The sequence below is a fragment of the Pituophis catenifer genome, unplaced genomic scaffold (assembly GCF_029215685.1).
Source record: "Pituophis catenifer annectens isolate HBS135680 unplaced genomic scaffold, rPitCat1.0.hap2 SCAF_2, whole genome shotgun sequence".
Lineage (NCBI taxonomy): Eukaryota > Metazoa > Chordata > Lepidosauria > Squamata > Colubridae > Pituophis > Pituophis catenifer.
The window spans coordinates 294,990,250-295,007,046 of record NW_027256882.1 but is presented as its reverse complement, the minus strand read 5'-3'; the positions used below and the strand labels follow the sequence as shown (position 1 = coordinate 295,007,046).

At 44.3% G+C, this 16,797-nt stretch overlaps 1 protein-coding gene across 2 annotated transcripts in view; it reads right to left on the bottom strand.

Moving 5' to 3' along the window:
- Positions 1-16,797, bottom strand: part of UBAP2 (ubiquitin associated protein 2) — a 136,433-nt gene that overhangs the window by 37,754 nt on the left and 81,882 nt on the right. For both annotated transcript variants that reach the window (XM_070938977.1, XM_070938978.1), the window contains exons 14-17: positions 14,600-14,769; positions 11,257-11,473; positions 8,392-8,431; positions 516-693 (exon numbers count right to left, since the gene is read on the bottom strand). In XM_070938977.1, the coding sequence (XP_070795078.1) occupies positions 516-693; positions 8,392-8,431; positions 11,257-11,473; positions 14,600-14,769 (605 nt within the window). The remainder of the gene's footprint in view (positions 1-515; positions 694-8,391; positions 8,432-11,256; positions 11,474-14,599; positions 14,770-16,797) is intronic.

Genomic DNA, 16,797 nt, shown 5'->3' with positions numbered 1-16,797 from the left:
AAGGAATCTGCTAGGAATAATCACAATGTGTGTTTCTTGGTTTTGAGAGCCTTCCTTCCTTCCTTCCTTCCTTTCTCCCTCCCCATTACTTCCCTTTCTCCCTCCTTCCTTCCTTCCTGTCTTTCCTTCCTCCCTCCTTCCGTCACAACACATTCTTTTCCCTTGCTTTCCTTCTTTCCTTCCTCCCTTCCCTCCCTCCCTTCTTTCCCTTCCTATCTCCCTTCCTCCCTCCCTTCTTTCTCCGGATTTCCAGAAAGGAGAGGCTGCATTCTAGAAACGCAAGAGATTGTGCAGTTTAGATAGTTTGTGTGAGCGAAAGAAGGTAGATGGCTCCTCCACAATAGTTCCCAGACTATTTGCCTTATGAGGGTGTTAACATGCTTTACTTTGACACGATTCTGTCTACAGGTGAGGAACAATAAAGGAATCTGCTTAGGAGAATCATACAGTGTCTTCCTTTGTTTTTGGAGCCTGGCAACTGCCCACAAAGCCTCCCCTTCCATCTTCTGCCGTACCTGCTTAACTGAGAGAGGGAGCTGTTGGCCAAGTCACTTGATGGAAGTGCTGCCGTGTGAGAAGGTGCTGAAGGCAGAAGCAAAGAGGTGGAAGCCGTGGTGCTCGGCAACGAAGGACCTTGGGCAGGTAGCGACGGAGGAGAGGTTTCCAGCTTTGACGTGGGAACAGACGAAGCAGCTGCAAAGTTGGGGAAATGGTATTCAGAGAAGAAATGGAAATATAGCCAATCATTTGTGCCAATCAGGACTTGGGTTTTTCTTTTTGTTTTAGAAGGTGTGTTTCTGCTATGGTAGGATTCCTTCTCACAGAGTTCAGGCGCCCTTTCAGCTACCTACTCCATCCCCTTGCAGGTGGATGCGAAAGAGAACGACTGAGTCATGCTGCAAGCAGACTTCTCTGCAATTAAAAGTTGCCCAGCTGAAATGTTGTTGAAGAAAAACCAAGACAGTCTATCCCACCATCACTATTGTCCCAAAGGTGCTCAGAGAGAGAGTGCTAAGGACCAGTTGGCTGCAAGGAATATAAATCCTTCCATTCTCCATCATTCAGTCAGAACGGAAGAAGCTCCTTGGATGAGAAGAGAAACTTCTTCAAGGAAAAACAAAGTCCAGTTGTCTTTTTTTTAAAAAACACCTTTGGGACAACCATGACCTGGATAACTGAGAATCTCCATAGATGCCATCACTATGATTGATTTAGGAATGATGACACAACAGCTTTCAAAACGTATTTTAAGGTGGTCATAGGTAGTTCTCAGCTTATAACCACAATTGGGACTAGAATTTTTGTTGCTAAGCAAGAAGATCATTAAGGAAATTGCACCTGATTTTATGACTTTTTTTTTTGGCATGGTTACTAAGCAAATCATTGCAGTTAAGTGAACCACATGCCCAGCGCCCAACTTTCGATCAAGTGACCATGGGATACGGCAATGGTCGTAAATGCGAGGACCAGCCGTTAAGTCACCTGTTTCAGTGCGGTTGCAAAAGTCACTAAATGAATGGTTGTAAACCCAGAACTACCTGTAATGGATAGAAAACTGACTTGCTGCTGCCCATTTCTGGACTACTAAAACTGCTTTCTGCTACAGGAAATCCAGTAGGAGAAATTGGCAGGGGAAAAAAATCCAATATTTAGGGTTAAGGAAGAGAGTAACATGGACCCTATCATTTAAACCGTTGGTCAAAGCTGGGAAAGGGATGGGAAAGGAGAGATAGGGGCCTACCCTGTTTTGTTTTTATTCTACTATGTGTGGGAATGCAGTGGCCATAGTACATGTATAGACCAGTTTAACTGGTTGGACACTTGTATGGAGCTTAGCATCGAAATAATCTGACTAAGAAAAGCGGGTTCATATGGATACTCTCTGAAGGGCCCTATTCATTCTCTCATTGTTTTTAACATAGGACGTGCCTGCAAAAGTAAAGATATCTCCTTGTATAAACATCCTGGGATACAAAGTAAAGATATCTCCTTGTATAAACATCCTGGGATACAAAGTAAAAATATCTCTTATCTCTTTGTAAACACATTCCTGAGAATCAGATAACAGAGATGGGCCTCTCGCCTGGTAGTATCTGATACCAAGCAGCCAGAGTTAGGTTTTGCTTTGTATCTTTACCATTGTTTCCCTATCTCTTGTGTGTAATATGAGATGTGTGGCTATAATAACGCCTTCTGATGACGCTGTATTTGGGTAACTAATAAAAGAGATTGTAGCTCTTTGTTTGCTGCTCTCTCATCCCGAGAAACACCTGTCCTTGTGTTTTTCCTAATCTGAATCATGAGAAGCCCACCAGTATGAATTCTACATCTGGTGACCCCGACGTGATTCATGGATCGAGCACGTCTCTTGGCACCCTCATACTCATTCGGCTGGAAGAGCCTCTGCAAACCAGGGCCGGTCGTCTGCGAACGAAGCACCCTCCCATAAATCGTGAGTATGGGGGCAGAATTCTCTAGTTCTCCCAGGTTACGTACCTCCACAAACTTAGAGAATTGGCCAAGTCCTCAATTATTGTTTTAAAAAGATAACGGGAAAGTCCTGCCCATGAAAAGAATTTGATCTACCTTCTAAAATACTTTTGGCAATAAAAGGGCTCTTTAAAAGTGAATCTGTGGAAGCAGATGGGAACATGCCTCCACAAACCTCCCCAGCCCTGAAAAATTTTTTGCACTCTGGAGATTAGTTATAGAGTGTTTTATGATACATTAAAAAATAAATAAATAAAAGCCTTCAGGACACTGTTAATAGTTCCTTTTCAGACTTTGTTGAGAGATTGCTCTCACGTTAAATCACCCACACAGACGCACGGCATGAAATTAAACATCAGCTCATTCTGAAGGAGTCAGTTACACCCCCACTAAGCAGAATTTAAAGAAACAGTTAGACAAAAAAAAGGGGGATGGATAGAATAAATTGCTGAAATGCTTTCAGTGTGTCTGCCGGCTGCAATTTTGCAAGCTTCTTCTGAATGTGCTTAACAAGCCTTCAGAAAAATGCTTGTTTCTGGCAAGCGTTTACAAGCCTTCTCTAACATAAAGAAAGAAAGCTAAAAAACAACACCACTTAAAAGCTATTGTTGGGCTGGGAAAAAATCTTAATTTGGCAGATATGATTAAAGTGTGTCAGGATCATCGTATAGATGACATCTTAATTGGAGCACAAAAAATACAACCTAATTGGCTTTTTGAAAATACAAAATGATTTATGTGTAAATGAATTGCACATTGCCCCAGAGAAAATACAGCTCCTTATCTGTATGTGCAATCTCTTTCTGCTCCGGCTTTTAAAGTTACCCAAAGTTAAATTTGCAACAATTACTGGGTACTATTAATTGGGACTGCTCATATTTCTCTTTACCTATGCATTTACTTAGTCCATTATTTGAGTTATTGACTAAAAGAAAAAAGCCAGGAGATTTAATTCTGTTTTAGAACAGCAAAAAGTACATTGCTTTATTTGTCTCATTACCATCTAAAAATGTTTTACCCTTTATTTAAGCTATTGCTGAAATTATAACCTTGGGACGTAATCCAGACTGTCGAAGAAATGGAACTGATCTAATAAATATTATTCTTTCTATCCCAAAATCTGACTTTTACTTTTGTCTTCGGAATGATTAATCTCTTCAGTGTGCTCTAACTGACTATGTAAGCTGTATTTCATATCATTTGCCTAAAGATCCTAGGTTTACTTGCTTAATGATTTTCTCCAAAGGAGCCATTGCTTACAAGGATAATTATGACGACATCTGGAAAGAATCTTACACTAATTGTCTGCGACTATCTTAGCTTTCACATTTTTTCTCAACAAGCTTTTAATCTGATCTATGACTCTCAGTATGTTTCTCAGGCTGAAAAAAATAAATTGTTTATTGTTCTTCCCACCCGGGGTTTAGCAGGAAATAAAATTAGAGCCTGTCTAAATGGGAAGACTCAGATAATTTGAATTAATCAACTTGAAGTGATTTCTGTTAAAAATATTTTGTTGATGTGCATCTATAATGATAGTGTGTGGAATTGATATGCTTGGCTGGCCAGCAAAAATTGACTGGGTTTGAACTTGAAACTGTGGAAAACCAGGCAATGGTTATGGGCCCATATCACCTTTTGTGATTATGACTGTTGCCTGAATTTTTTCACTGTTTTGGGAATAAACTAGTTCATTGAAATAATTTGAATGACTGATTCGCATGAAGGATGTATTATACAAAAGGTCTGATTGCAGTACAGATGTGAATGGGTGTGTATTGGATTGCATGAAATGTAATTTTGTGTATAAGCATTTTTTTTTCTTTTCTCTCCCTGCCCTACGAGGAGAAGGGAGGCTTGGTCTGTTTTAAAAATTTTTTTCCTTTCCCTCACCCCCTCCTTTTTTTCCCTGGGAGATGAGAGGCACGAAAAGGGGGGGGGGGGGCTACTTTGTACTTTTAACCATTTTTTTTCTCTCAGAGAACGAGCCAGAGAAAGGCGGGAGTGAAAGGGTGATATCTGATACCTGCCTTTGCAGAGCACTGAACGGCTCAGAATGCAATTTTGATTTTTTCCTTCTGAACATTTTTGACGTTTTAAATACTTTCATACCCAATTCTATTTCAGAGTATTGACTCAAAATACTCCTTATTGTTTTTATGTCTACGTGCATTTTGCATACTTAACAGATGGCATGTTTGTTCTTTGTTTGTCTGTTGGTTGTTTGTTTATTTGTTTGTTTGTTTGGAATTATCACAGAGATGAGTTAGAAGTTACAATATGTAGAAAGAGAGATAAAATACATAGGACATTTAATTAATGAAAGAAGTAACACCTGAAGAGTTGAGGAAATTTTTAGGATTGACTGTGGATATTGTAGGCTGTGAATAGATAATTGTGCTATTTTGAATAAAGACTGGTATGCAAAGAACCCAGTGTTATAGGGAATGTAAGAGAGAGTTAGTGAAGGAAAGCAGAAAGTTGACTTTTGGAAGTATGCTAGTTTACAAGGAGATTTAGAAGGACAATCAGATATTGGTGCAGAGAAGGAGTTGAATTGTTTAAGAGAAAGTTGGTTTGCACAGACGGGCTGGCTTGGAAGTCAGAATGGCAGTGGGAGAAAGGACTTGAATGTTTAGTGTTATAAGGAGATTTGTTTATTGGAAGGTTATAGATATTGTGGGTAGCGGAGACAGAGATTGGAAGAGGGAAATGACAAAGCTGCAATTGCGCTCATGGTTATATCTTCCATCACACCATGGGACAGTCATGCCTATTTTTATCAAAATAAAAAGCATTAGTGAAGCAATTTGGCCTCACGGCAGCCGAAGCAACTGCCATCATACAACAATGTCCTACCTGTAGTCAACAAGCTCATTCTATCCCTATGGGTGTAACCCTAGAGGACTTAAAACTTGTGAAATTTGGCAAATGGATGTAACTCAGTATCCATCCTTTGCCCCATGGAAATATTTGCATGTTTCCTTGGATACTTATTCAGGACTCATTATTGGCATTCCCAAAAAGGGGAGAAGCAACCAAACATGTAATAAATCATTGTATTCGGACTTCTGCATCGATGGGACGCCCAATTGAACTTAAAACTGACAATGGATCTACTACACCAGTACTGCCTTTGCAGACTTTTGTAACAAGTGGTCCATCACACACAAATTTGGCTTATAAAATTGAAAGAGGAAAAATGCCTCGGCCTCCCAGCCATGCAAAACAAACTCAATCTTTGTTTATATACTTTGAACTTCCTTAACCTGACTGGACAGCCTCCCACATCGGCTGCGACCCGCCATTTTTCTGCTTATCCATCAGCTACCCTAAAACCGAAGGTCTATTTCCACCAACTACCTGATCCTGCATGGAGAGGACCTGCTGACCTTATTACCTGGGGCCATGGATATGCTGCTGTCCAGGACTATGATCGCATCATTTGGATCCCCAAAAGACACGTAAGACCATTTCATTTACAACAAAAAGGAGAAACCCCTGGTGCTGAGATTTAAGAGAAAAAACATCTTGCTGAGTCCTCCCGGCAACAGACTCTTAACGCAAGGTGGTGACCATCAGCTTTGCAGAACTACACCGGAAGTTGGTCCCCTGAGCACAGCGAATATTCATCAGGAGGAAACTACCTTCACATTGTACATATACATTTTAACACTTTCTTACACATACTAATGTTAGTAGAATTGTTTTTCTGATTTTGCTAGTAATTTTGTTTCACACGTATAAGTGACTATGATTTGTTTATGGCCTTGGACATTGTTAGCTTTGGGACTCTCAAGTGACCATGTAAGAACGCTCCTGCCACAAACGCATTGTCTATGCACAAGGTCCTTACTTTCTACCTAAGTCTACTCCAACACCTAAGGTTCCCATATTGACATTTCCAGCTGAGGGGGGAGTGGATAAGGACAATGGGCCTCTGTAACAAAAACATAAAAGAGACTATATATCATGGATTCTGGAATTAAGTCATGATCTTGCATCTATTGCCCCTACATCTCATGATCCTTCATGTCAGCAACCTCTACATTCAATCATGATGGGACAGTAAAAGACATTCAAATGGCTGCTAATCGGACAAACTCCACTACTCCTATTTCCTAAACCACACTCATCACTGACACTGGGTGGTTCATTAAAAACTCAGATATCCAGAGGCATCTTGCCCAATTTCGGGTGGCAATGAACTATTGGGATCTTCATTTATTAAATAACTGGACAATACATATGTTCAACGAGACTATCAAGGTGCTGAAGCTGATGAATAAAGAACTGGCTGAAATCAGAGAGGTAGTCTTACAAAACCGATATGCCTTAGCTAAAGGAGGCAATTGTGCCCTTATACATTCACGTTGTTGTACCTATGTATCTGATTATCAGTATAACATCACTCACACCATAGAACATATGGAAAACTTGATCAAAAAACAATCCCTTATCATCCAATGGATCTGGCGCCATTGACACCTGGACTGCTCTTTGGTCATGGCTCCTGGATGGTTCTTGGTTGAAATCAATTATGCCAACTATTGTATCTATAATTGTACTGCTTGTTTTGCTTTGTTGCTGTATCCAATGTCTCCCCTCCCTTCTGCAAATGTGCAAAGGTTTTATTCCCTCCAATAGGAAGGACGTCCTGAAAAGTGAAACCAAAGCCCTTCTGGAACTGGAGGAACAAATCAGGTGTGGTCAGAGGAGGTGCTCGGGACTTGCAAGATAGGGCTTCCAAGATAACTCAGAGGTTACAAACTCCTGACATGTGGTTTTCTTGGGTGTCTGGATTCGGATGGATTTACAATTTGTGTGAGTGATTTGTGGAAATGTACACCTCAGAAACTTGATGGCCTACCTCGCTTGACATCTCCTGGCCACTTTTCCACTAACTTTATTCACCATAATAAAAGGATGGGTGAGCTAAAAACATTTGCAGAAACCAGATGGATGAAGAACATATTCTCTACTGTACTCATGATTATTGCTTTGCTTATTTCTGTATGTTGTAGTATTCAATATATTCCTGCTTTGTTTGCTATGATGATAGACATGTTTCCCAGGCATAAAGAGAACATCATAATAACAACACAGCTGAACCCTGTTGCAAAAAACAAAAACAGAGGAAATGTGGGAATGCAGTGGCCATAGTACATGTATAGACCAGTTTAACTGGTTGGACACTTGTATGGAGCTTAGCATCGAAATAATCTGACTAAGAAAAGCGGGTTCATATGGATACTCTCTGAAGGGCCCTATTCATTCTCTCATTGTTTTTAACATAGGACGTGCCTGCAAAAGTAAAGATATCTCCTTGTATAAACATCCTGGGATACAAAGTAAAGATATCTCCTTGTATAAACATCCTGGGATACAAAGTAAAAATATCTCTTATCTCTTTGTAAACACATTCCTGAGAATCAGATAACAGAGATGGGCCTCTCGCCTGGTAGTATCTGATACCAAGCAGCCAGAGTTAGGTTTTGCTTTGTATCTTTACCATTGTTTCCCTATCTCTTGTGTGTAATATGAGATGTGTGGCTATAATAACGCCTTCTGATGACGCTGTATTTGGGTAACTAATAAAAGAGATTGTAGCTCTTTGTTTGCTGCTCTCTCATCCCGAGAAACACCTGTCCTTGTGTTTTTCCTAATCTGAATCATGAGAAGCCCACCAGTATGAATTCTACAACTATGAAAGCATTTTCTCAATATTGGACGTATGGACTTCAACTCCCAGAATTCTCTGAGAATTCTCTCAGAGATTTGGGAAACAAATCAGCCCACCTATCTGCCAAAATAAGGGGGGAAAACGCAGGCATGGATGACGTGCAGAAGCCGCCAAAAACTTTTAAATGCAGATGTCAAGCTGAGATTTCATCTACTTACTGTCAAGAGCTGGCTGCATTCGAACACCGTTGTGTCCATTCTGAAAGTCGAAGACACGGATTAGCGTCGTTTTTAATCGAAAAATTAAAGCAAAAATACAAAGTATATCAAATGATCCCCATGTGTTCAATGTCATTCTTTTCCCTAACGTTTATCACTTTAGCTAATGTGCTCAACTTACAACCTGTCACTTATCCCAAAGGTGTTTTTTTTTCAGGAAGCAACTGGACTTTCTTGTTTTTTCTCTGAAAACGTTTCGCATCTCATCCAAGATGCTTCTTCAGTTCTGACAGGATGGTGGGGAAGGGAATCAGCTCCAGTCAGAGCAGAAGAAGCTTCTTGGGTGAGAAGCAAAGAAGAAGAGAAGAAGAAGAACAAGAAAGTCCAGTTGCCTCCTGAAAAAGCACTTTTGTGAGAACCATGACTTGGATGATTGAGAATCGCTTCAGACTTTTAACCTGTCACTTAGCAACTGTTCAAAGTTACGATGGACCTACTGGGGGTGGGGGTACCGTGTTTCCCCGAAAATAAGATCCTATCTTGTATTTTTTTGAATCCTGAAATAAACACTCGGTCTTATTGCCATGCGCTCAAAAGCCCGATTGGGCTTATTATCAGGGGATGTTCTTATTTTATTTATTTATTTATTTATTTGAATTTCTATACCGCCCTTCTCCTTTCGGACTCAGGGCGGTGAACAGCCAGATAAGAAACATCTATACAAACATCACGGTTAAAAATAAAGTTAAAATAATTTATAAATTTGGCCCATAATTTAAAACTTGTCAATTTAAAATAAATATTAAAATTTTAAAACTAACCCTAAAATCAGGACAGACCGGCTAACTGAAAAAATATTTTGGGGGAAACAAGGTACTTTAGTAGTGGGTTTCACTTACCTTCGCTACTGGTTTGAAACTGTGAGCGCGTGCTTCGCTCACACATGGCGTTTCTGCGCATGCGCAGAACCTTCTGCACATGTGCAGAACATCAGTGATGACATCCGGGCCGGGGGGGGGGGGGGGGGCAGAGCCTCCCGCTGCTGCCGCTACCAGTTTGCTTGAACCGGGGCAAATCAGTAGAAACCCACCACTGGGGTACTTATCACCTGGATTTGAAGTGTGGGGTGGTGGAAGCAGGTCAGGATAGCCCGCCCACCACCATGGTCACATGACCACATTTCAGGTGCGTTAGCAACCTTTCCTACATCTCACATTCATGTAACTGTGTTTTATGATGGTTGAGCATTTACCTTTGAGCAATCTTTTGGTTAACCAGCATTTATTTCTGGGGGGGGGAGGGGGTTGTTTGGCAAAACTGTCCCCTAGTGCAGAGGTGGGCAAATATGGCCCCTTTATGACCTGTGGACTTCAACTCCCAGAATTCCTGAGCCAGCTTGGCTGTCTCAGGAATTCTGGGAGTTGAAGTCCACAGGTTGTAAAAGGGCCACTTTTGCCCACCCCTGCACTAGTGAACACGGATTCAATTTAATGACTGCTGAGAACTACCGGCGCTGTCCTGTGAGGTCGTGGCTGCGACATCAGGAACATCACGGCGCTCAACAGCTGATGTGGGGAGGGGGAATTTTGAAAGTGCAATGCCGGATGGTAATTTAGGAGCCGGGGAGAAAATAAATAGCGCTGCAAGGCGGTTGCGTGCAGCGCTAACTTAAACCCTGTGATCCGGTTCGTTCTGTTCCTCTTGCTGTGTTGCTGCTAAACTACTGTTGCTTGGCATCATTTCTGGTGATTTTTGACGGACACGGTCTGGATGACAGATGGAGCCGAGAGAGTCAGCGCTGCACGCAACCGCCGTGCAGCGTTATTTATTTCCTCCCCGGCTCCTAAACCACCATCCGGCATTGCACTTTCAAAATTCCCCCTCCCCACATCAGCTGTTGAGCGCCGTGACGTTCCCGATGTCGCAGCCATGACGTCACAGGACAGCGCCGGTAGTTCTTTGGCAGGCTGCGTCACCTCAACTGCTAGGCTGCTGCACGGAGCCGATCCCGCCATCATATGTGGTCAGGTGGGCGCTCCGTTCGGTCCCAGGTTCCCCAGCGTCCCCAGAGATGGCAAGTCCCGGCCGGGGCTCGACAGCAGTATTAACCATCATTGGTTAAAAAAAAAAAAAAAAAAAAAGACTTAATGATGTCTTGTCAACCGTCACAATTCACGACCATAATGGGCAGGCCTTATTACTCAAGGACCTCCTGTAACAAGGAAAGGACTAAAAATTAATTGCCGGGGTATAAAATATGGATTTTTTTCCCCCCATACTCAAAAGAGTTTTAAAACTTGGTTGACGCTCAAGATGGGGAGATCCAATTTGATCCGTTAAAAACAAAACGCCTTCACAACACAGAACACAATTGTGGGTATGAAGGAGGCTGCCAATTTAGATGCAGGAGAAAAATATTCTTGTGAACTAATTTACACAATTGAGGGCCGCAGAACCTAAATACCGATTGTTAGGAATTACAGTGGAAAAAGCCCTGAATTCCTACCCCGCCTGTCAGGTTTCCTGGATGGCATATGGAAAAACATAATAAATCAAAGTAGACTGATAGATTAAGTGCCATTAAGGCAGAGTTTGACTCTAAATTGGATGGGTAGATTCCACCTGGACAATTATTTAATTCTCACAAGACGCTAAATAAATAAATAACGGTATTTTTCCATATTGTATGTTGTTGCTTGTGAGCTGCTTAAGAGTTTGGCAAACGAAAGGCCATAAAAACATCTAAATAAAAGTAAATATAAAGGAACACAGTTGGGAGGGGAGTTAATCCAATGCCAGCAAGCACCCTCATCGTAAGAAGTCCACCAAAGGCAATGAGTGATGTGTTTCCCTGAGCATACTTACCATGACAGCCACGGAGGCAGGTTCTGACGGAGGCACCGAACTTTGGTATGTCACCCTGTTATGCGCAGAGGCCTGGTCGTAGGAGGAGGAGGAGGAGGAATCCGTTACAAGGCTAGCGCTCTGGGCAGAGCAGGTCAGGATGGATGTGACGACAGGGGTGACGTAGGCGGACTCCTGTACTGTATTGGACATTGGCAAAGAGGTATTCAGAGGTTCACTGGAAAAGGTAAAAACCACGTATGGTTCTTGGTCAAGGTTTATTCAGGAGTCACTAGGCAGCTCAGCAGCTAGGCTAAAAGGGATACGCAGCCGGGAATACAGGCAGTCCTCGTCTTACAACGGTGTCGTGACCGTTCGTAGTTACAACAGCACTGGAAAAAAAGGGACTTACGAACAGCGCAGCGTCCCCGTGATTAAAATTCAGACGCTTGGCAACTGGCTCATATTTATGACGGTTGCAGCATCCCCGGGTGTGTCTGTGTGTGTGTGTTGCCACGTGTTACCCTTTTGCGACTTTCCGACATGCAATGTCCATAAGGAAGCCGGATTTGCTCAACGACCCTGCTGCTAACTTGACAGCGGCAGCGATTCATTTAACAACCGTGACAAGAAAGGCTGCAGAACGGGGCAAAAAAATGGACTTTCGCTTAAGCAACCGAAATGTGGGGGTCGTAAGCTGAGGACTACCTGTACATGAATAGGGAGAAAAAAAGGAACATTTGACAAACATTTCCACGACTTAAAAAGACCAAGCGGCCTTTACGAGAAGTTCGAGTCCTGGCAGAGGGGAGGCAAAGTCAAGACTTCAAGGAAACCCAGAAGTTTATTTATTCAAGGCTTTATAAAGCGGTACTAATCCTTCCTGTGATTTTGATTCGATGCCTCTGTTTATGCAACCCAGGGCTTCAGCCTCTGAAAAATGCATTCCGAACGGGTGGGATCCATGAAGTGAAAAGCTAAACGCATAATAAGGCAAATAACAGGATTAAGGTTGTTTTACCCTTTCCACCTCCACCCCGCCCAAGTTTAACCACAACTCTATTCACACTTTGGAAAGCATTCAAGACATGGCAGCTTTCCCAGGCATGGAAGGGAAGGATTTGGCCCGTTTCTGTTGGTTTGCGTTGTTTGCAGAAGTTTAAGGTGGTTGTGAGGTGGACGGTTATGTAAATCGATCGAAACAAAGGGGGAAAAATATGCATAGGCGGTTATGTATGCTTTTGAGACTCCTGAAAATGCTGAGTCAGAAAAGAGGTGAGAGAGAAAAAGCATGAAAATCTGAAAAAAAAAAGGGGGGGAGGGAGGGCGGAGGGTTCAGCCATGAGATCTGCATTTAAATATTCTGTCTCAAGACGCAGATCGAAAAGCACCGAGGCCGAGGAATTATCAGAGTGGCGCTTGGATATTCTAACATTTCAGGAAACGTCTTGACCGATTTTTCAGACGTTGAATCGGAGCAGGGACAACAGAATATTCGTAGCTGCTCAGGGTTTGAAGTGTGAGGAAGGTGCTTGGTGCTCTCTGAGCTTGGTGGTTTTCTTGCAGACGTTTCATGACCCAGTTAGGGAATATCATCAGTGCTACAAGGGAGTGGGGTTGAGGAGCAGGAGCAGAAGGGAGGAGGAGAAGGAAGGAGGAGAACTACGGTGGAGTTGTTGATGCTCTCTGAGCCTGGTTTTCTTGTAGACCAGTGATGGCGAACCTTTTTGCCACCGCGTGCCAAAAGTGGGGGGGGGGTCGTCACTTGGGGGAGGTGATCAGGTATGGGGTGGTTGCATGGGGGGGTCGCGCTCGTGCCCACACCCATAATTCAATGTGCCTCCCGCACATGTGTGCATGACCCACCCCGTGCTCCCCCCCGCTTTTGGCAAGCGATGGCACGGTGGGCCCAATAGGCCTGTTTTTTCACCCTCCCCAGGTTCCAGAGGCTTTCTAGGAGCCTTTGGAGAGCGAAAAAGCCCTTCCCCACCCCTGGTGGCCCTCTGGAGGCCGAAAACGCCCCATTTGATAGTTTGGACTTCCACCAGAAGTTTGGAAACTTCCAGTGGAAGTCGGGAAACGGGCCATTTCCAGCCTCCAGAGGGCCACTGGGGGGGGGATTTGTTTTCGCCCTCCCCAGGCTCCTAGAAAGGCTCTGGAGCCTGGGGAGAGCGAAAAATGGGCCTTCCAGTCCCACTGGAGGCCCTCCAGAGGCCAGAAACAGCCTGTTTCCCGACTTCCGGTGGGCCCAAAAAAGCGCCGGAGCTGAACTAGGGCGACGCTTGCATGCCCACCGATATGGCTCCGCATGCCACCTGTGGCACACGTGCCACAGGTTCACCATCACAGTTGTATTTATTTATTTATTTATCATATTTGTATACCGCCCTACTCCCGAAGGACTCAGGGCGGTGAACAGCCAAAATAAAATACAGAGACATACAAAAGTTAAAAACTATTAAAAACAGATTAAATATTTTAGGCTCAAAAAACAAATTAAAAACATCCAATTTATCTAAAAAAACATTTAAAACCCAATTTAAAAGGGAGAGTTAGGCCAGACCAGCCTGTTGGAATAAAAACGTTTTTAGGGCGCGGCGGAAGATGCGTAAGTCTTGGATCCTCCGTATCTCCGGGGGGAGATCGTTCCAGATCATAGGTGCCCCCACAGAGAAGACTCTCCCCCTGGGGGCCGCCAGTCGACATTGTTTGGCCGACGGCACCCGGAGGAGCCCCTCTCTATGGGAGCGTACTGGTCAGTGGGAGGCTATTGGTGGCAGAAGGCGGTCTCGTAAGTACCCTGGTCCTGAGATGTAGATGTTTCATGACCCAACTAGGTAACATTATCAGTGCTAGAAGGAAACGGGTTTTGCGAGGAGGAGGAGGAGGAGGAGGAGGAGGTGGAGGACAACAACTGTGTGATCCTTAGTGCTCTCTAAACTTGGTGGTTTCCTTGCAGACATCTGATTACCCGACTAGGTAACATCATCAGTGTTACCGAACTATTTTCCTCTCCTGCTTCCTTCTTCCCAACCTGTCAGCTTCTGTATGTCATGCTTGAATCCAGCATCATCCAAGAAGAAATGGAACTGGATGCCCCCAACCCTTCTGAAGTTCTTAACCTTCTCTGGTACCCTCATTTTCTAGATACTGTAGATCTTTTCAGGAACTCAGAGGGAAGCTTCAGCCTTACGTTCCTGCTTCTCAAATCATCTGTGTCAGAGCCCAGGAGAGTCATCCGAACGCCACCACTGCTCAAATGACCTCCTTTGTGCCTGTCGCATCCTGTGTCATTGTGATGATGACACAGACGAGGCCATCAGCCTCTCTTTGTACCCCGCCTCTAGACTGAAAATCCACTTACTTTACAGGCTTGGTGTACAAGATATTATTGGGTGCTGGGCTGCTTTCGTAGCTTGCAGCAGGTCCAAAATCTGAGACCGCAGGTTCCAGCCCGAATTCAAGTGCCCCAAATTGTACGTTTAGGCCCGAAACATCAGTCGATCCAGGCATTTCCACCGCAGAGGAAGGGATCTAAAAAGGACATAGCAGATTGTAACCAGCAGGGAAAAGGAACATTTCCTGTTTATTTATTTGTTTTAATTTGTATACTGCCCTTCTCCAGCAGGACTCAGGGTGGGGAACAGCCAGAATAAAACAGAACATACAAAATTTAAAAACAGTTTAAAAAATAATTAAATATTTTTGGCCACAATTTAAAACCCAATTAAAATCAATTCAATTTAACCGAAACAGTGGGATCAAGCCAGCCCGGCTAGGTGAAATAAATAAGTTTTCAGGGCCCGACAAAAAGTCCAGAGGTCTGGTATTGTGCGTATCTCTGGGGGGGAGGTTGTTCCAGAGGGCGGGCGCCGCCATAGAGAAGGCTCTCCCCCTGGGGGTTGCCAGCCGACATTGTCTGGCGGATGGCACCCTGAGGAGGCCCTCTCTGTGGGAGACTACTGGCCGGTGGGAGGCTATTGGTGGCAGAAGGCGGTCTCGTAGATACCCCGGCCCTAAGCCATGGAACGCTTTAAAGGTGGTCACCAACACCTTGAAGCGCACCCAGAAGACCACCAGGAGCTAGTGCAGCTCGCGCAGGAGAGGTGACACATGGGAGTGCCCCGTCGCTCCATAATCCCCCGCGCGGCTGCATTCTGGGCCAGCTGGAGCCTCCGGGTGCACCCCAGGGGGAGCCCCATGTAGAGAGCATTGCAGTAGTCCAGTCGGGAGGTGACGAGCGCCTGAGTGACCGTGCGTAGGGAGTCCCGATCCAGAAAGGGGCGCAACTGGCATATCAGGCGAACCTGATAAAAAGCCCCCCCGGGCCACGGCCGTCATATGCTCTTCTAAAGACAGCCGTGCATCCAGGAGGACGCCCAAGTTGCGAGCCCTCTCCGTGGGGGCATTGATCATCTGTCATTGGAAAGGATGTGTCCGACCTGTCTCAACTTGGCCTTCTAACTCAGGAGTCCCCAACCACTGGCAGCGGACCGCATCGTGCCAGAAACCAGGCCGTGCAAGCAAGCAAAGCCCCAACCGCGGGATGCAGGCATCGCACGAAACCACGTCCTTTCTGGTCCCTGGAAAAGCCTCTCTCCACAGAACTGGTCCCCGAAAAGTTGGGGGCTGCTGTTCTAAGTAAAAATAGATCTATAGAGGATGCTATAGCCATCACTCTTCACACTGCAGTGACTCATTTGGAACAGCCGGGGGGTGGGGGGGCAGAAGGATGTGAGGATGCCGTTTGTAGATTTTGGCTCTGCATTTAACACAATACTTCCACGTAAACTAGTGTCTAAACTTATGGGTCTTGGGCGTTCAATCTGCCTTTGGATTACGGATTCAATCTGCCTTTGGATTACGGATTTTCTGTCTGGCCGCTCTCAGAGGCTCAGATTAGGTCATCATATCTCTTCAGCCCTTAATCTGGTGTGTTGAATCCCTTACTCTGTACTCTTTGTGCGCATGGCTGCATTCCCACTCACGCCAGTAATCCTATTACTGAATTTGCAGATGATACAACAGTGGTGGGACTCATCATGAGTTGGCCTATCGAGATGAGGTGGACCGGTTGTGTTCGTGGTGCGGAGACGATAACTTGGTCCTGAACACCAATAAGACCAAGGAGCTTATAGTGGACTATAGAAGGAACAGATCAGACATCCAGCCCTTGCTTATCAATGGAGACCGAGTGGAGCAAGTTTTTTTTAGTTTTTTTTTTAGTTTTTATTGAATTTGTATACCGCCCTACTCCCGAAGGACTCAGGGCGGTGAACAGCCATAAAAATAAAACATATAAATACAAAATTTAAAATAGAGATAAAACAAATTAAATAAATTTGGCTGAACCATATTTAAAACCCCAATAATTTAAAACCGAATTTAAAATTCCCATTTAAAAACGGAGAAGTTTAAGTCAGGCCGGCTTGCTGGAATAGAAACGTCTTAAGCGTGCGACGGAAGGTGCGCAGATCCGGAATCCTCCGTATCTCGGGGGGGAGCTCGTTCCAGATAGTAGGTGCCCCCACAGAGAAGGCTCTCCCCCTGGGGGAGAGAGTG